Source organism: Rousettus aegyptiacus, unplaced genomic scaffold (assembly GCF_014176215.1).
Source record: "Rousettus aegyptiacus isolate mRouAeg1 unplaced genomic scaffold, mRouAeg1.p scaffold_m13_p_5, whole genome shotgun sequence".
Classification (NCBI taxonomy): domain Eukaryota; kingdom Metazoa; phylum Chordata; class Mammalia; order Chiroptera; family Pteropodidae; genus Rousettus; species Rousettus aegyptiacus.
In genome coordinates this window covers 114,980,316-114,998,604 of record NW_023416308.1, presented here as the reverse complement: position 1 = coordinate 114,998,604, position 18,289 = coordinate 114,980,316, and the positions used below count along the sequence as shown (strand labels likewise).

General features: G+C 51.8%; 1 protein-coding gene and 2 non-coding genes across 3 annotated transcripts; 1 reads left to right on the top strand and 2 right to left on the bottom strand.

The window, feature by feature from the left end:
- The first annotated feature begins 689 nt into the window (after positions 1-689).
- LOC118603388 lies at positions 690-808 on the top strand. The gene has a single exon (XR_004951207.1). It is a non-coding gene; the product is annotated as a 5S ribosomal RNA (ribosomal RNA).
- Positions 809-6,646: 5,838 nt separating this feature from the next.
- Positions 6,647-6,765, bottom strand: LOC118603533. Its single transcript, XR_004951222.1, has one exon. It is a non-coding gene; the product is annotated as a 5S ribosomal RNA (ribosomal RNA).
- A 4,877-nt stretch (positions 6,766-11,642) lies between these two features.
- Positions 11,643-17,569, bottom strand: SLC3A2 (solute carrier family 3 member 2). Its single transcript, XM_016127930.2, has 9 exons — positions 17,000-17,569; positions 16,424-16,597; positions 15,745-15,839; positions 13,910-13,978; positions 13,764-13,822; positions 13,418-13,598; positions 13,184-13,324; positions 12,257-12,340; positions 11,643-12,138 (listed from the first exon to the last, which is right to left on the bottom strand). Exons 1-9 carry the CDS (start codon positions 17,424-17,426, stop codon positions 11,788-11,790), a joined length of 1,581 nt encoding a protein of 526 aa, XP_015983416.2. The 5' UTR covers positions 17,427-17,569; the 3' UTR covers positions 11,643-11,787.
- Positions 17,570-18,289: the final 720 nt, after the last annotated feature.

Sequence of the window (18,289 nt, the reverse complement as noted above, 5' to 3'; positions counted from 1 at the left end):
TTACAGCACAAAGCCTTTCAAATGCCAGGTGCCCTGCACCAGCCCTAAAGGGTTCGAGGCGTCTGTCCTTAGCATCTTCGGTAACACACGAACGGCATTAACTCCAGGAATCACACAAAATAGGCCTGAGACCTATTCTCGCTCTTCTCCCCTGCACTCTCTCTCTCTCTCGGCATTCCCGGCCTGGCTAGCACCCCCATTCACTCTGTACTCAACCCAGAGATCTGAGAGTCGTTCGAGACTCCTCATTTCACCCCTTGTTCTCCCAAACAGTCTGTCTACCTCCTGAATAGTTCTCAAAGTCATCCAATGTTCGCCATCCACACTGTCGCTATCCTGGTGCAGCCTCTTGCCTAAAATGCTAAAATAACCCCTAAACTCAGAGGATAGCAAAGTTCTCTAAAGGGCCAGAGAGTAAATATTTCAGGCTCTAGGGGGCAGGAGGCAAAATTAAGGATACTATGTAGGTACTTAAGTATTTTAGTCTCTGTTCCAGCTGTTCAACCCTGTCACTGCAGTCAAAAGTAGCCAAAAACAATACAAAGTGAATAACGTGGCTGTGTTCCAATAAAACTTTATTTGAATTTCACTGGGATTTGAATTCTATATCATTTTCATGAGTCACACACACACAAAATCATTCTTCTTTTGATTGATTTTCAGCCATTTAAAAATGCAAAAGCCAGCCAGTCTACGGCCATGCCACCCTGAACAAGCCTGATCCCTTCTGATCTTGGAAGCTAAGCAGGGTAGGGCCTGGTTAGTACTTTGATGGGAGACCACCTAGGAAGACCAGGTGCTGTAGGCGTGAAAAATAAAAAATAAGGGATTGTAAACTGACCTTGCAATCTGTGAGGTCAACCAAGGGTTGCCGTGCCTAAAAAAAAAAAAATAATTAATTAATTAATTAATTAAATAAAAATGCAAAAGCCATCCTTAGCTCCCAGTGGGCACAAAAACAGGTCCACCGGCCCCAGTTTGCCAACTCCTGCCTTCATTGGTTCCTCTCCCATCCATTCTCCATGCTTCAGCCACAGTGATTTTTGCCAAGACATAGATCTGATGCCGTCGACCCCTTGCTTACTGCTAGTCAATGGCTTCAGATACACTGCAAGCTCCTCGGCCTCCAAAGCCTTCCGCTCAGCCCTACCGCTTCGGCCTCTTCTGCGACCCCTCATCCACAGACCCCAGTCCCAGCCTCTGAAATTCCTGTGATCCTCACACAAGCCCCAAGCTCACTCTTTCCATTCCCTTGCTTGGAATATTCTTGCCCTATTCAAAGGAAAAACTTCTGTTTCCTTCACATCCTACTCACAAAACTTTGAACTCCAGTGTGTGTGTGTGTGTGTGTGTGTGTTTCTCACACCAACCAATTCACCAACACTATCCAGGTGTGCTACAATTCAATTCTGACGCTATCTACTGAGAATTAATATCATATTCGGCAGGTAAAGGGCTCAGTCTCACAAGACCGTCCCCACTTCAGACACCAGCCAAGTCACTGGTAGTGGATCCCAAGGTCACCCACACTCTGTCCAATTGGCTACAGTTTTGGGGTTCCCACAACCCCCCTCCCCAGGATCAATAATATTTTTTAACATTACATAGGTAATTTTTATTTTCCTTTATATTTTTCACTTTTCCTTAAAAACATTTAACTTATTTATTTTATTTTTTATTTACTGTAATATCATCATTAACTATTGCTGCTATAAGGTCCTATTTCGAAATGCAGAGGTGGAGTGATGCCTTTAAGAATGTGACAGATCTTGCAGAATATATAAGAGAATCTAGGGGGTTGTAAAATTCTGTCTATATAGATCTAGTGGCACAAATTAACTTGCAATTGGAGGGAAAGCCTGTTCAGGACCAAATAGAAGTCCTAGGTTGCTGACAGAAACTCCCTTGGCTTTTAAAGACTGATTCTTTGTCAGTATACAAAACCCACTTAATTGCACATAATCTCTATCGGGAGAAACCATAGCAACAGGACAGATTAAGTTATTGCCAATCTGGATCTGGATCGTGGGGCTAGCCAGTCCGAAGGGAGCAAGGTGGCTGGAGGCTGGAAACCAGCTGGCCTGGCAGCTGCAGCTCCAGGTCACAATCTTAGTGTATGACAGCAGCCTGGGAAAGCCCAGAGAGAATGGTTAGCGCGTTCCTCAAAACTCCTCATTTTCCGAAGAACCCTCATAAGCTGCTGGTGGGACTGCAAATTGGTACAGTCACTATGGAAAAACGGTATGGAGGGGCCTCAAAAAACTAAGAATTGATCTGCCATATGATCCAGCAATCCCTCTACTGAGTATTTACCCCAAAAAAACTTGAAAATCCATAGCTGAAAAGATATTTGCACCCTGATGTTCATAGCAGCATTATTCACAGTGGCCAGGACATGGAAGCGACCGAGGTGTCTTACGATAGATGGTTGGCTAAAGAAGCTGTGACACATATATACAATGGAATATTACTCAGCCATAAGAAGAGATGAAATACTGCCATTTGAAAAAACATAGATGGACTTTGAGGTAATCATGCTCAGTGAAATAAGCCAGACAGAAAAAGTTGAAAATCACATATCACTTATATGTGGGATATAAACCTAATGGCAACAGGTGAACAGGACAAACAAACAGAGATTCATAGACATGGATTATAGACTAGTGGTTACCAGAGGGTAGGGGGTGGGCGAAGAGTGGGAAGGTAGACAGTTAAAGGGGGTCAAATATAGGGGGGTAGGTAGAGGGCGAAGTGGATAAAGGGGATCAAATACATGGTAGCTGGAGGAAACTGGACTTTGGGTGGTAAACACATAATAGAATATACAGATGTCGAATTAGACTGTACACCTGAAAATTACATAATGGTATTAACCAATGTTACCCCAATAAACTTAATTTAAAAAAAAATCCTCGTTTTTCCAAACCAGTCCCTAGGATGCTTTTCTCAAACAGGGAATGATTTTCTATAATAGCTCACAGACCCGAGGGAAACAAACTTGCCAGTTATAGAATAAAGGACATGGTAAAGGATACAGGTGAAGAGCCAGATGAAGAGGCGCATAGGGCGGCGAGGTCCGGGGGGTCCCAAGCGTAGAAGTGGGTACAGAAGTTGGGTGCGCCATCCTCCCAGCCTACGAATGGTTCACCAGCCTGGAAGCTCTCTGACGCTTGTACTTCAGGGATTTTTACAGAGGTTTCGTGCTGTAGGGGGGACCTATGATCATTAACTCAATTTCTAGCCACTCCCTGGAGGATAAGGGGTGAGGCCGAATGCACCAAGCTTTGAATCCTGGCTCTGTCTCTCCTGCGGCCAGTCCCCATCCTGTAGCTCTCCGGGAGCCTATCAAGTGTCACGCATTAGCACAAAACACACTCCTATCCACCACCCAGGAAATTCCAAGGGACTTAGGAGTCCTGTGACAGGAGCCAGGATCAAAGACAAAATACAGCAAAAGATGCTCTTATCACCCCTATCACTCAGGAAACGAAAGGTGAGAGTTTGGAAGCCAGAGTTTGTGAACTTGAACAAATTACTTCGTTATTTCAAGCCTCAGTTTCCTCATCTGTAAAAGGAGATGATCGTGCTGGGCTTGTTATATACTGAACATTGAGAAAACACTGGTTTGCTGCCCGACCCACTAGGGTCTTCATTTTCCCCTTTCTCACGCTCCTCCGACTCTGCCAGCCAAGTCCAGGGGTGCACACCTCAGACCACAGCCCCTCGCGATCAGTAGAGCACTGGGCGTATTGGGACACAGTCGACAATAAATGGTCATTATATTTTTGCTGCCTTGGACAACTGGGAGCCAGACAGACTCCTACTAGAATTCTTCTCCCTCTGACATGTAAACAAGCTCTCTTGGAATCTTGAAAATCCCTCATGATAAATGCTACAGTCCCTATCCGTGATATCATAAGAAATGTGTCTTTGGTCTTCGTCTCAGTTCTTGACATGGATCTTCTAAAACCCTTGGGATTTCTTGAGTGGTACAGGTGAGAAGAGGAGAGTCTTTTCTTATTCACAATAAACCCCTTTTAACCATACCTGAGTTTATGCTAATGAGATGGCTTTGTGGGCAGGGCTAGATAGTATCAGGTTGGAAGCAGGAACCAACCCCGTGACTAGGGGGCTTGGAACTTTCAGCCCCACCTCTGACTCCCTACAGGAAAAGGGGCTGCAGACTGAGTTCGATCACTAAAGGCCAGTGATATCATCAATTGCACCTGCACAATGGAACCTCCATAAAAACACCTAACGGGCAGATTTCTTCGAGCTTCCAGGTCAGGGAACACATGAAGGGGCTGGGAGGGGTGTGTGCCCAGGATGGCATGGAAGCTCAGATGCACCTTCCTTCCCTCCCTTGACCCATGCGGCTCTTCTATTTGGCTGTTCCTGAGTTGTATCCTTTATAATAATCTCATAATAGTAAGTAAAGCACTTTCCTGAGATAATCCTACAGAATTATCAAACCTAAGGAGGAAGTTATGGGAAGTCCCTGAATTTATAGCCAGTTGGTCAGAAGTACCAGTGACAACCTGGGACTTGCAGCTGGCATCTCAAATGGAGACAGTCTTGTGGGAACGAGCCCTTAACTTTTGAGAGCCTACCCTGACTCCGGGTAGACGGCGTCAGAACTGAACTGAATTGCGGGACACCCAGCGTCCGGAGAATCAGAATCGGTTGATGCGAGAAAAAAATCTACACATTTGGTGCCAGAGTGTTGTGAGTAAAAACAGTTCCGATTATCTCCCGGATGAGGAGACTGAGGTTGAGTACTTTAGTCGGCAGTAGAGCAAGGAGTCCGCCCCCAAGTGGTCCCCAAGCCCGGGCTCCCCTCTGGACCCCCGCCGCCACTCCGGCTGGGTGACTCATTCAACTTAGCAGTGCCAGGGTCATGATCTCTTCAGCCCCGGGGACGTCACGCTGTACCCCGCGTCAACCACATCTCCAACTGCTACCACGTCAAGAACCCCGGCCTCGTCACTCTCCCTTCCCACTCGTCTTCCTCCGGGCCCTGCCCTTTTTCCTCCCAGCCTTTCAGCCTTCCCCCTGTTCTGCCATCATCGCTCTTCCTCTCTTGAGAAACCGGAAACACACAATCTGTCATCCGCACCATAAATAGCCACCGTCCCCCGGCCCCTTGCTTCTATAGGAAATTTACCGCCCTGGATCAACCTTGCCTTCCATCCTCCCTGATCCTGCAGGGCGCGGCCAGTCAGGAACTGCTGGGGAAAAGAATCCCGCTACCTCAGAAACTGGATCTGGAAGAGACCTCAGCCAATGGGCCTCACGCTGCCATCTAGCTACCCTTGTACTTGTCCTAAGTCAGCTCCCCTGCCTTGTTCCCAAAGGCATTCTCAACTTTGGCCTCTCTCCTCAAGCCCCCTACCCTGAACCTTACAACAGGTGTCCTGGCCTCCTATATGTTAATGGAAATGAGACAAGACCCTCCGACTCTTTGGTGAAGACATCTCGCCGTCTTCGGGTTGATTTTACCTCCTGCACGTGGGAGAAGAGGAATATGACAAGGCTCCCCTTCTGGCTTAACAAAAAACTCACAGGTATTTATACCTTCTAGAAAAGAGATGTGAATTTAAATATTATTGCCAGGGCGACGCATTATTAAGGAAGACAAGCAATCAGCATCGCAAGTTTTTTAAAAGCAAAAGGTGACTCTCACAGGACAAAGCAACAGCCTCTTAAATGTAAATTGTCTTGACAAGATTCCCTTGTTAAAAATAATATTTGCAAGGATGGTTTCATGGTGTAGAAAAGAATCTGCTTTTATGTTTGTGGCTTTAGAAAAAGAGGGAACATTTTCTCCTTAACATATTGAGATTATCTATCTATCTATCTATCTATCTATCTATCTATTTATTTATTTTGATTGCCACCAGTTAGGGGAACCTAAGAGTTTTTCGAGGTCAAGCACTGAAAGTTCATTGGTTAGCTCCAAGAGAAACAAAGGCAGAACCGAAGCGGGCTGTTCACACCACCCGTCAATCAACCTACATTTCCCTCGAACAGCGTCCCTACCGTTCTCCTGAATCAGGGCTTGCCCAACTAGAGTGTGCACAGGAGTCACCCGGGATCCGAAATCAGATTCTGATTCCAATGCGATAAGTCTGGTGTGGGCCTGAGAGTCTGCATTTCTAACAAGCAGGTGTCGAGGTTGCTACTAGTTCTCAAACAGACACTGTGAATAGGAAGGTCCTGGGCGTTTGTTTATTCATTATACTTTCTCCCCTCACCCCAAACCACCACCACTTGGGAGACTCCAGTCCTCACTCTTAGCCGATGACCTTGTTTCCTGCTTCGCCGAGAAAATAAAAGCAATCTGTGAGCAGAATTCCACAAACTCCCACCACGTCTACCCACCAACTCTATACTCATGTACTCTGCCTGCTCTGTGACCGGCTCCCAGGAAAAGCTGGCCCTCTTCTCCCATCCCCCCCACTAGATCCCGCCCCCCTCCCTACCGCAAAGGCATCCATCCATGGCATTTTCCTCTATACATTATGGCTGTTATTGCTCCTATCTTTTTTTTTTTTTTTTTGGGGGGGGGGTGAGGCAACCCGTGGTTGACCTCACAGATTGCAAAGAACTTGTCAGCTTACAATCCCTTATTTTTTTTTTATTTTTATGTCTACAGCACCTGGTCTTCCTAGGTGGTCTCCCATCTAAGTACTAACCAGGCCTGACCCTGCTTAGCTTCTGAGATCAGACAAGATCAGGCTTGTTCAGGGTAGCATGGCCATAGACTTTTTTTTTCATTAACCCTTTATTACAAGTCATGCTCTTATAGAAGTATACAATGACTTAGGTGAAAGTTACTGCTCCCATCTTTAAAGAAACGCCTTGTATTGTATATCTGAAAGTTGTTAAGAGGATAGATCTTAAAAGCTCTCATCACAAGAAAAACAAAATTCTATACTAGACTTAGTATGGTGATCACATGGTAAGGTATATAAATGTCAAATCACCTGAAACTAATATATTATTGTACACCAACTATACTTAAATTTTTAAAAATTTAATAATTTTTTAATTTGCATGGTGATGGGTGTTAACTAGACTCGTGGTGATTATTTCACAATATATACAAATATTGAATCAGCAAGATACACACCTGAAACTAAAATAATATTATATGTAAATTATACCTCAATAAAAAATAAAATAAAAGGTAAACAGTGAAATACCAAAAGAAAAGCCTTTTGGCCCCCTTCGTCCTCTAACTACTGTCTCATTTCTCTCTCTTCCTGTCATCGCTGACTCCAAATTCTCTTCTAAACCCCTTCTGCTCCTCTTCTGTCCCAGCCTCAACCAAAACTGCTCTTGTCCAAGTCACCAAAGCCCCCCATGCTGATAACCCCACAGCCAAGCCTCTGTCCTCCTACCCGGCCCCCAGCATCGTGTGACAGACCCGTTTTCTCCTGGCTGGGCTGCAGGGGGCACCTCCCGCGCACACCCCCCCACCCCCCCCCCCCCCCCCCCCCCCCCCCCCACGCCCCCCCCCCCCCCCCCCCCCCCCCCCCCCCGCCTACTTCACTGCTCCCCTTCTCAGTCCCCGCTGCTGGCTCCGCCTCATCTCCTCCACCTCTGAAGGGCTCGGGCCTCAGTCCTTGGGCCTCGGTCCTTGGGCCTCTTCTCTTCCTTTTCTACACTCGCTCCTGTGGCCATCTCCTGTCATCTCACGGCTGTAAATGCCAGCTGTACGCGTGAGTCCCAAACCCGCATCCCCAGCCCAGGTCTCTTCGCGAACACCGGGCGGACCATCGGGCTGACGTCCTGACATTTCCATTCGGTGTCTGCTGGCTCTCAGAGGCGCCACGGCCCGAACTGAGCTGCTCTCTTCCCCTTTTAAGCCCGCTCCTCTGGCGATCTTCCCCACCTCCATACATGGGAAATCCAATCTTCTAGCTGCTCAGGCCAAAAACCGTAAAATCATCCCTGACTCCGCTCTATCTGGGGCCGCTCACCCTAATCAGCGCCCTTGTGTGAATTACAAAAGGGCGCCCATCGCCACGGGCATAGTACAATCACCCATGACTCAGCAGCTGGAATGGGACATGTCAGGACCATTACAAGTGGAACGCATCCTGAGTTTCGGCATCACCCGCAGTAGCCAAAGGCCTTGTGTCCAACCGCCCACGCACAGGTAGCGTCTCCCGGCCGCAGCCTCCCAGCCTGTTCCCGCTAAAAGACAACTGTACACCCTGCTGCTTGGCGCTTGCTTCCCGACCATGTCCCAAGCCTGATCCTGTCTCCCCCTGGCAGTTTCCGATGACCTTTCAACGAATTCTTTTGCTGCTAAAGAGAAAACCAGGAACTCCTGCTGATACTGCCTGGAAACGTGTACCAATCCCTCCTACCCTTAAAATCAGAAAAGCATTTCTCTCCTGTGCCCTGGAAGTGAAGGACCAGAAGACCACCAACCATCTCCTTGTCACCAAGTCTAATGGCCAGCGGGGACGGCTCTGCCCTGACACTGACCTGGCTGCTTCCTCCTGCCTTCCCAACCCCCACCGAGGGTTCCATCCGCTTCTGCTCTTCCTCCTCTGCGGGCTCCTCTCCCCACTTTCTGCCCTGTAAATGTTGCCAGTTCTCAGGGCTCCAGCCTCACCCTTTTGCCCTTTTCACCCTACATCTCCCTGGGGCATCATTCACACTCACGGTATGCATCCCCCACCTCTACCAGAGGCTGAGCTGCAGACCCTCTGCTGCTGGAAACCTCCAGCTGCAAGTCCAAGGGCACCTACACCCAGCGCACCCACGTGGAGCCAGTCAACTCACCACCCACAGCTGCCTCTTGTCCTGCCAAGCCCCCTGCCCCCCCCCCCACTCAGCTCCTCCGCTTACCCCAGCCAGAAACTCCAGTCACCACATAGCTCCCTTCCCTCCTCACATCCAGCCCATGCCTCCTAGGCCATCGCGAAATTATGGAACTTCTCTCAAACCATCTCTTCGAGCCATCATCCCCTCCTATCCAACCCCACAGCCTCCTTGACCTCCCATCTCCTTAGACTATTCCCGGTGGCTCCCTCCCACTGGTCCCGGACACCCTCGACTTCTTCCTCCACTACAGCAGAGCCAGAGTGATCTTTCTGGAACTCAAACCTGACCATGTCACTCCCTGCCAAGCACGTTCCAGTGGCGCCCCCACCCGCGAGAGCAATATTCCTTTCTCATGCTTATCTGAGCTTCTGACATAGATTCTGGCGGCCTATCCCAGACTTTCTGAAACAGAGTATCTAGGAGAAAACCCAAGATTTTGCTAATCATTGTCCTCGAGCACAACAAAGCAAGTTTGGGAAACTTTGATCTACTACTGATTCCCAAACTGCCGTGAGAATCATTTTGAAAAGTTGGTTAAAAATAGACTCCCAGGCCCACCCCCGTGAAGATTCCAGTTCAGTGGGTGTTGGATGGGAGAGACTTCTCCAGACGATTCTGCATAACCAGGTCGGGAAGCGCCTGTGCGGCAAAGCCCGGCCGACCTCAGCGCGGCTGCCCACGCGCTTCGCGCTTCGGCCTCTGCGTGGCTCTCCCCACTCTCGCACACTGCCCCTCACGGTCACCGTGCTGTCTCGACTGAGTGGCTGTGATAATGTCCTCCCTACCCGGGTGGCCCTGTCCTTAGAGGCGTCCCATGAACGCCTACTGGTGCCTCGCTCTCAGCTCGAATGACAAAGCTCCAAGCTTTCCAGATCCCTCCTGGTTTAAACACGTCCTCTGTCCCCGCCAGCCCAGACCTCAGGACCGCGATTACTCCTACATCTGCTTCCAATCCCCCCAGTCGCTCAAGCCCGGAAACTACTACGGGGCAGTGTTACAGTCACCTCTGTCTCCAACACTGGGGCACGTTGACTGACATTGGAAAAATGACTCGGGCTGAAAGTCAGCCCCTCCCCCAACCCGGGAGCAGGTAATTGGCCAGGGGCCCTGGGGAAAGACCCAGACCATTGGGACAGCGAGCTTGACCACAGAGCTAAGGCCTGGGTCCAAATGGCAGCTCCACCAGTGTCCAAGAGGGTCCCTTTACTCCTCTGGGCCCTCAGCCTCCTCTGTAAACAAGGTTCCCACAGTCCTCATGGGTATAGCACATGACTTAGTCCTCGTGGGTATAGCACATGACTTAAAAGAAAAAAAAAATGAAAGTCTCATCAAATCGTTAAAACCCAAGTCTGCTCAAAACTCCCATCCCTTTCCGTCAGACTCCATGTACAGTGAAAAATCCATCTTAGCTAAACGTCTGGACTTTGTCCTCAGCTGTTGGGAGGTGATCTCCAGGCCCCTGGAATGTTTGGGCTGGTAGGAATGTCTTTGTTAGTACAGAGACTTCAGATATCAGTCTAAGGAGGTGATTTACAATGAGGGCTTTGGGACGGGATTATCACAGGAGGAATCAAAGAGGAAAGCTATTAGCCTGAACCTCTGGCAAGGACTGGACTAAAGATCGACCATGAGGACAGTGGATGATTGAGCCCCAAGAAACGCTCTGGACACCAGAGTTTCTGGGGACCTTCCCTACTGGGCCACACTGCTACATACCAGAAGTCTCGTGCCCAGGGCTTTGCTGGGAGATGACCCACCAATCAGAGGCTTCGTGTCTGGGTTCCACCCTGTGACACATCCACCCTTCAGCCGGTTTGTCCTAAGGTGTATCGTTTTGCTCTATAACTGTAATCCCAGCGCTTCCTGATTTCTCAGAGTCCTTCTAGCAATTACCCACTGAGGAAGGTCATGTGGACCCTAATATCACAGCTGGTGTCTGAAGAGAGGGCAGTCTTGAGGGGAAACACGCCCTTTATTGTGCATTTCCCAAACTCTGCACCTGCTGTGTGACCATCTTACCCTAACCTTCATCATCTGCCCACCCCTTGCCAACCAGACCTTATCCTTTGCCCTCTCTCTTCATTCCTCACAAGTGTCAGGCAGGCTCCCGCCCCACCCAGGACACTGGAAAGCTCCTTCCCCAGATATCTGCCAAGTGAACACCCTCCCTTATTCAAACGCCGCCCCCTCCGTGAGACCTCCGCTCGCCCCTCTCCCAACACCCACTTCTTTTCCTGCTTTACTTTCTCCTCTCTGAACACTCTCACCGCATCCGCCATAAAGTTTATTCGGCTTCTTCCAATTCTGTCTCCTCACTAGAACTTAACCCCCAAGAAGACGGAGGTTTTGAACTTTGTTCCCTCCTGTCAACCCCAGGACCTCGAACAGCTCCTGGCATAGGCTGAGTGAGCAATAAATTCCTGTTTAATGAATCATCTCTAGAACCCTTTCTTTACAAGTACCTCTTAGAAAACAGGCCACCCCATTCCCACTCTATCTCCCTAAAAGGCTAAGTCTGCGAAAACAGGAAAAGTGACCAAACTTGGCTGGAGACCACTGGTGAGGGAGGTTGAGTCGGCAAGACCCGAGGCCTCCAGGAGAAGGTGGCATGGGTGGCCAGCCCTAGCCCTGACCCCTCCCTGCCACTATGAGCTTGGCAAGCTCCTTCCCTTCCAGGCCAGAGCAGATGTCTGGAACTCTTAGGTGCTGAGCACTGTGGGACAGAGGTCCCGGAGGGAAGAAGGGTAGAGAGGGAAAGAAATTCCTACCATTACGAAGGAATGGAGGGAAGACAAGACCTCTTCAGGCAGGAGTGACTTTTATTTAAAGCCGGAAAACACCCTATTTGGGGCTTGTCTGTAATCTGTGACAGTAAAAAAACAAACTAAAAAAAGAATGAAATCAGAGCTCAAAAGGCCTGGGGCGGGGCGGGGTAGTGGGACCCGGTCAGGCCACGTAGGGGAAGTGGAGCAGCAGCCCCTCGTGGGGCTCCAGTTTCAGGTGCTCCAGCTCGAGAGAGGTGTCCGCCTCACGGCCCGGCTGGGTGCTGAGCAGCAGGTCAACCTTGGCCGGCAAGCCGGCGCTGGCGGCTGCCAATGGGGCAGTTTGGCCCACGTCCCCAAAGTTGAGCACTACCAGGAAACGCTTGTTCTGGTCCCACCGGCGGACGTAGGCGAAGAGGTCAGACCCCGAGGTGAGCGCGTGGAAGTCTCCGTGCAGCAGGGAGCGCTCCTTGCCCCGCTGATTGCTCAGCTGTCGGAACAAGCTGAGGAGGGAGCCTGGGTCTTCGCTCTGGCCCTGTGAACGATGAGGACGCACAGCAGAAAGGGATGACGAACTGCCCCAAGTTTCAACTCCCAAAGCCACTGGCCACCCTCTGCTGGCCAGGCAGGCCCCGCCCATCTGAGACCCTTACCTTCACCGTCATGTTGGAGAGCACGGACCCGGGGCTGTTGGGGAGGCTGGATTCATCCCACAGCATGACTGGCGCCTTCGCGGGCTGCAAAGCAGGGGAAACAGGACTTGGGAGAGGCCTGGGCCTGCTCCCGCCACCATCGAGGCGCAGCCTCCGGCTCTCACGCCTCACTGCTGCTGCATGAGCAAGGCCGGCCCCCGCCTCGGGGCTCTGCACCAAGACCCACCCAGACAGCCGCCCGCTAGCTCCCTCGCCTGCCTCCGCTCTCCGCTCCGTTGACTCATCAGGTTTTCGGTGGTCACTCAATATACCCCCAGACCCCCTTCTCGAGGCCCCTGACCCTTTCTTCTGCGCAGCACTCATCAGGACCTGGCATCCTGATTAAGCCTGCTGATTACCTAATTTCGCTACCTCTCGTCTTTTCGTACATTGCCGTATCATCCGGGCTGGCACATAGGAATGAGTCTATAAAGCTAAGAGAGGGCTTTCCCGGTCCTCCCCCGATCACAGCACGCTGCTGTGACATTCGCTTCCTCATCTGCTCCCCCGCTAAACTGTGAGTTCCTGGAGGGCACAGAACCTAACACGGAGCACCCGATGTCCGATGAGTGAGCGAATGAATGAGCGAGTGAGTGAGTGATGGCCACCATACTGAACACCTACCAGGTATCGGACATCACATTTGAAAGTGAGCCACCGTTTAATCCTATACAAGAAACACAGTATCACAGAACAGATGACCAGGACTCAGGCAAGTGACATAGCTAGCCAAAGCCACACACTCAGCTACCGACGAGGTGATGAACTAGGAATCGAATAGAGTTCCACCCCAAGGCTCAGGTCTGTCTGCCGACAGCCACGGAACCACTGTGATGGGTGAACACAACCTCCCCGCCGTGCGGGGGGCGGGGAGCCAGCATGCAATACCTGTCCAGGAAGGGCTGCCTCCAGGCCAATCTCATCCCCGTAGCTGAAAACCGGGGTCCCTGGCAGGGTGAAGAACAGCAGCTGGTAGAGTCGGAGGAGGTGCCTGGGCACGAAGGACGTCAGGAGCCCCGCCTGAGACAACTGCAGGAAAGGACATGCCGATGAGCCCCAAAGCCACCGCCCCCGTCTCCCGGCGCCCCTCCCGCCCCCTCCCCCCCCCACCACGGTACTCACACTCCAGCTGCACCAGTGATTGTTAGTGACGTTCAAATACTGGCTGGCCAGGAATTTTATATGCTCCCCAGTGAAAATACGGTCTGACAGATAGGAGCTGGTTAACAACAGGTCCTTGGTGAATCTGAGTAGGCTGAGGATCTGCTCGAGGTTGGAGAACCCAGTCCCCGCAATCAAGAGCCTGCGGAAAGCGGAGCAGGGGTCAAGGTTGGTACAGGGCAAGAAAGGGAGAATGGAGGTGAAGAGGCGCTCTGGACGAGGAAACAACCCCCTTCCTGGGGCCTAGCACTCCCTGGAGAAGTTCCCGCGGTGGAGTGGAGCTGGGGACCTGGGGTCTGGCACTCACTTGTCTCCACTGACGCTCCCGGTGATGTTCTGCCACTCGGCCAAGAATAAAGGTGCGTTCTAGAGGACAAAATGGAGAACACTGACTACCAGGACCCAGCGAGTTTCTCACCCAGATTCTGCCTCTCATGCGTGAAGGGAACTTACCATCAGATTCTCCACATCCCGAACCTGGAACCCATCCACGCCAGCCTCCAGCCAAAAACTCAGAGCATCCTACAGGGAGCGGGGCAAGAGGACAGAGAAGATATTAACACTCGGACACAGAGGCTCCAGAAATTCTAGCCCACGCACTTCCCCGGGACCTTGGGAGAGTCACTTGAACGAGAGCCTTGAAATGGTCTTACTTCTTTTATAAAGGCTTAGCCCTTGGTCTCCTCCCGTTCTAACCTATCATTGATTCTCTTAGTGCCAGAGCATTTCACTTCTCTATTCCCCACCATGGGAAATCCCACGGCTTCACCTCTGGTGACCGGAGAAAAGGCCCACAGTTTCATTTAATACTTAGCATGTGTGGAATGCTGGTCTACCCACTTTAGAGATGAGGAATCTCAGAGAAGCAAGGACGCATGCCCAAGACCGCAATCAGAGAGCAGAAGAGACAGGACCTAAAATGCTAGTTGAGATCCCCGGACAAGCTACTGACTCCTTTCCCAGTGTCCTGAAGAGGGGGTGGGGGTGGTGAGCAAGAACAAAGCCAAGGATGAGTGATTTTCAAAGCACAGCCCCAGGGCAGTGAAGGCAGCAGCTTTGACAAGAGCCAGATCTGCGGAACAGGCCCAGACCTGAAGCCCCGGCATTTGAGGGACGCGGAACGTGGAACCCCACTTCCGCTGCATCCATTTTTCCCTTTTTCTCTCTGTTCCATGGGCTCTCTCCTCTCACCTCCATTTGCATCTGAGGCTACCACTCCTTATGCCATTATCGTCTGAAAACGTCACTTATCAATAACTTTGAAAGGGTGCCCCAGCGATTTGCTAACTGATGACCTGGATGACCCCAAGGGTCCTACTGAAATGCTTGGAGTACGGAATCCCTCAGAATCTGGGTTGCCAGTCTACAGCCATGCCACCCTGAACAAGCTGGATCCCGTCTGATCTTGGAAGCTAAGCAGAGACGGGCCTGGTTAGTACTTGGATGTACTAGGAAGACCAGGTGCTGTAGGCGTAAAAGAAAACAAAAATTAATTAAATAAATAAATAAGAGATTGTAAACTGACAACGTCCTTGCAATCTGTGAGGTCAACCAAGGATTGTCACGCCTAAAAAAAATAAAATAAAAAAAATCAGGGCGGCCAGCAAAGTGTCAGGGTCCGCCTCCGTTTTTTGTTCTGCCTGATCTGAACTGGTTGGCGCCCTAGAACCCAGGCTCCGGAGCTGGGATGACATTCAAAGCCCCAGTCCCGGCCTGCTGGGTACAGAGTTTGAGCCTGTATCTTCAGGGAAGTCGGATTAGAGAAAGAAAGACTACTTGGGACCTCAAATCTCAACCAGGCACATTGAGCCATCTGAACTTTAACATCCTTATTTACAGACTGGGGACCTTGTGTGGGTCTGCAGGGGATTAGAAAAAGTATATTAAACCCTGGGCATAGGCCCAGACACACAGGAAGACCCCAACGCTTACAATGTCAGACTGGGCTCCGTTCCGAGACACATCAGACGAGAACTGGGAAACCAGTCAGGACACAGGATTCCCACAGAGAAAGGGCTTCCGCTCTCGAAAGGAAGAAACCCCAAACCCAGACTGACATCTGAGAAGCTCCCTTCCTGACAAAGTCGTCATCCGTGTCGAGGAAAGAAGAATGAGTGCTCTGAAAAGGAGTGAGTGAAAACAGGGATGCGCTGCTGGCGTGTGTGGGACCTTGCCTTGCCTACTTGGCTCCAAGGCGCAAGGGCCCCGTGGCTGGAGCTGGGCTAGGTCTGCGGGGCGGGGGGGGGGGGGGCCTGCTGCCGAAGGTCCAACAGCCTCAACACGCTTACCTTCATCTTGGTGGCCACAGTGTCAGCCTGACCGGGGAGGAACCACGAGCTCTGACCCCTGTAGTTGGGAGTGAGGTCCAGAACGACCCGTATGCCTAGAACAATTTAGAGGCAGTCGTGAGAAAGGCTTTGGGGGGAAGGAGACGGGGGACATCAACAAATACAAGTCCCTAGAGTGTTTCCTTTGTATTATTTGGTACAAAACTTAAATTTGAACTCCGGCGAAGCTTATTCCACTGAAACAGACATGAGCAAGGAGGGGCCTGACGACCTCGTAGGGCAGACAGCATGCGTGCAGTGTTGTAAAGAAGGCTGAGCTTTGGGGCACTGGGCTCCCCACCCCCTAAAAGTGAACCCTTTTAAAGTAAGACAAGATTTTATGTAGCTCTTTTTTCCTCAAAAAGATCTACTCTTTCCATGAAGGTTTAAAAACCTCTGATTTCGTAAAACCCTACATTTTGCAAATAAGGACACTGAAGCCCAGAAGTGAAGTGACTACACAGCCTATGAGACGGTCTCTAAACCACCCGACAAAACCATCTCGGGCTGGATTTGTACCTGCCTCCTTTATATCTACCCTAGGAAAACCCTGAACCACAGTAAACCAGACAATAATCCTCTCCTGCCTTTCCTCTGGCCAGAAGGCCAAGCCCTTCCTCGCCAACTCCAGGACACCTACTCTTTTTCTTGGCCGATTGCAGGAGACTGTAAAAATCTTCTTTTGTGCCAAAAATGGGGTCAATCTGTTCCAAGTCGGTCCCATTGACGTCATCCTTCTGGTTCTTGTGAATCGGGCCCAGCACGATGCCCTTCACCTTCAGGGTGCTCAGGTAACCGAGATTCTCCTTCAGGCCTGAGTGGGGAAGAGGGGTAAAGTGAGGCCGGCCTGCGAGGAATCGCCCCTTTTCTCTCCTCTCTCCGGGACTGGGGGCTGGGGCGGGGTGAAGGAAAGGCTGGATCGTGAGACTCAGAGGAGCTGATGTAAGGGGCCTAACGCGTTGCTTCAGAAACCGGCTCCAACTGGCTTCCGGCAGCAGGCGCCGCAGGAGGAAGATCCTGAATCAGCTAAGCTCGTGAAAGAGAGGGGCGGGGGATCTTCAAAGGCAGGAAGGGCCTACGTCCCCGGGAGCGGCCGCCGCGACCGCGTGGGGTGGAGACGCGTCGGAGAGAATCTGGGGAGCGGGGCAGAGCCGGCGACTAGTTAAAAGCCGGGGCGCGAGGGGTGGGGGTTGGGGTGCGGATGCGCGGCGCTCACCAGTCAGGTTGCCCGCCTTGGGGCCCAGGAAGGCCTGGAGGTCGCCGATGCGGTAGAGGGCGCCCTTGCTCCACCAGCTCTGGGTGGGCAGCTCGCGGCAGCGCGGCGCCTGCACGATGATGACCACGGCGCCCGCCAGCATGCCGAGCCAGCCGAGCCAGAAGAGCAGCAGCAGCGCCCAGCGGGTGCGCACCCAGCCGGGGCTGCCCGCCACCTTCAGCAGCTCCTCTTTAGACAGGCCCGTGAACTTGGCCGCCGCCTCCGCTTCGTCGTCGGCCACCTTGATCTTCACCAGACCGTTCTTCTCGGTGCCGCCCGCCATGACCCCGGCCACCGAGGTCCCCGGCGCCGCGTTCATGGGCTGCTTCTCGGGCTCCAGCTCGTTCAGCTCCACTTCCTTCATGTCCCCTTCGGTGTCCTGGCTCATGGTGCCTGCGCAACCGACGACACGACGCAGTCTACAGTCGAGTGATGACGGCCGGACGCCTGTCCCGACTGCCTGGCCCCGGACCGATGTCGCCGCGCGTGTGACTCGGTGCAGCTCCGCGACCGCGTCTGCGGCGGGGCGGGCGGATCTCGGGAAGCCCGCGGGGGAGCCCCGCCCCCGCCCGCCCCTTAAAGTGGAACCTCCGGATTTGTTCTTTCTGGGACCGTTGGGGCGGGGGGTGGAGAGGGGGAATCGTGTCCGGAACAGGCCTCCGACTGCAGCGTGGTCCAAACCCACGTTTCGAACCCATCTGCCCGTAATTTTCCTTCCAGCCAGACGCTAGGAAGGCTGAGCACGGAGCCACCTTTAGCTCAGCGGAGTCTGATTTGTCCCGCCCCGGGTTCCCGCTGGTCCCTCCCGCCACCGGAAAGTGGGCGGAAAGGGGACATCAATCACCGCGAGGGTCCTGAGGGCCCTCTTCGCCCACTCAGGAAGCTGGTGACCACCCCGGACACCATCCTGCATTTGCCCCTGGCCCAGGACTCAGGGCCCGCCTGGTCTGCCCAACTTTGTAAAGCCGCTCGGGGCTCAGAGCCAGCCAAATTCAACTTCCACCTTTCCCCACCAGACCGTGTCTTCTCAGGCCTCTGGGACTTGGCATGAGACCTCCGCTTTCCCGCAGGGCTTACTCCCACTCGTCCCTCAAGACTCAGCTTGAATTTAGTTCAACTCATCAGGCAGCAACTATTTCTGGAACGCCCACTATAATACTTTTTGCTTTATTAACTTCATTGAATTAACTCTAATCCAATCTCCTCCATGAGATGCTTTCCAATGAATCCGCTTGGACATGAGAGTTGCTG

What these genes read in the sequence shown, in the direction of transcription:
- SLC3A2 (XM_016127930.2), bottom strand. Translation starts at nt 17,426, where the DNA reads ATGAGCCAGGACACCGAAGGGGACATGAAGGAAGTGGAGCTGAACGAG. An exon ending in CAAGGCGGGCAACCTGACTG is followed by an intron (nt 16,598 to 16,999) that starts GTGAGCGCCGCG and finishes TTCCCCACTCAG; the next exon opens with GCCTGAAGGAGAATCTCGGT. An exon ending in GGGATGTGGAGAATCTGATG is followed by an intron (nt 13,823 to 13,909) that starts GTAAGTTCCCTT and finishes TTTGTCCTCTAG; the next exon opens with AACGCACCTTTATTCTTGGC.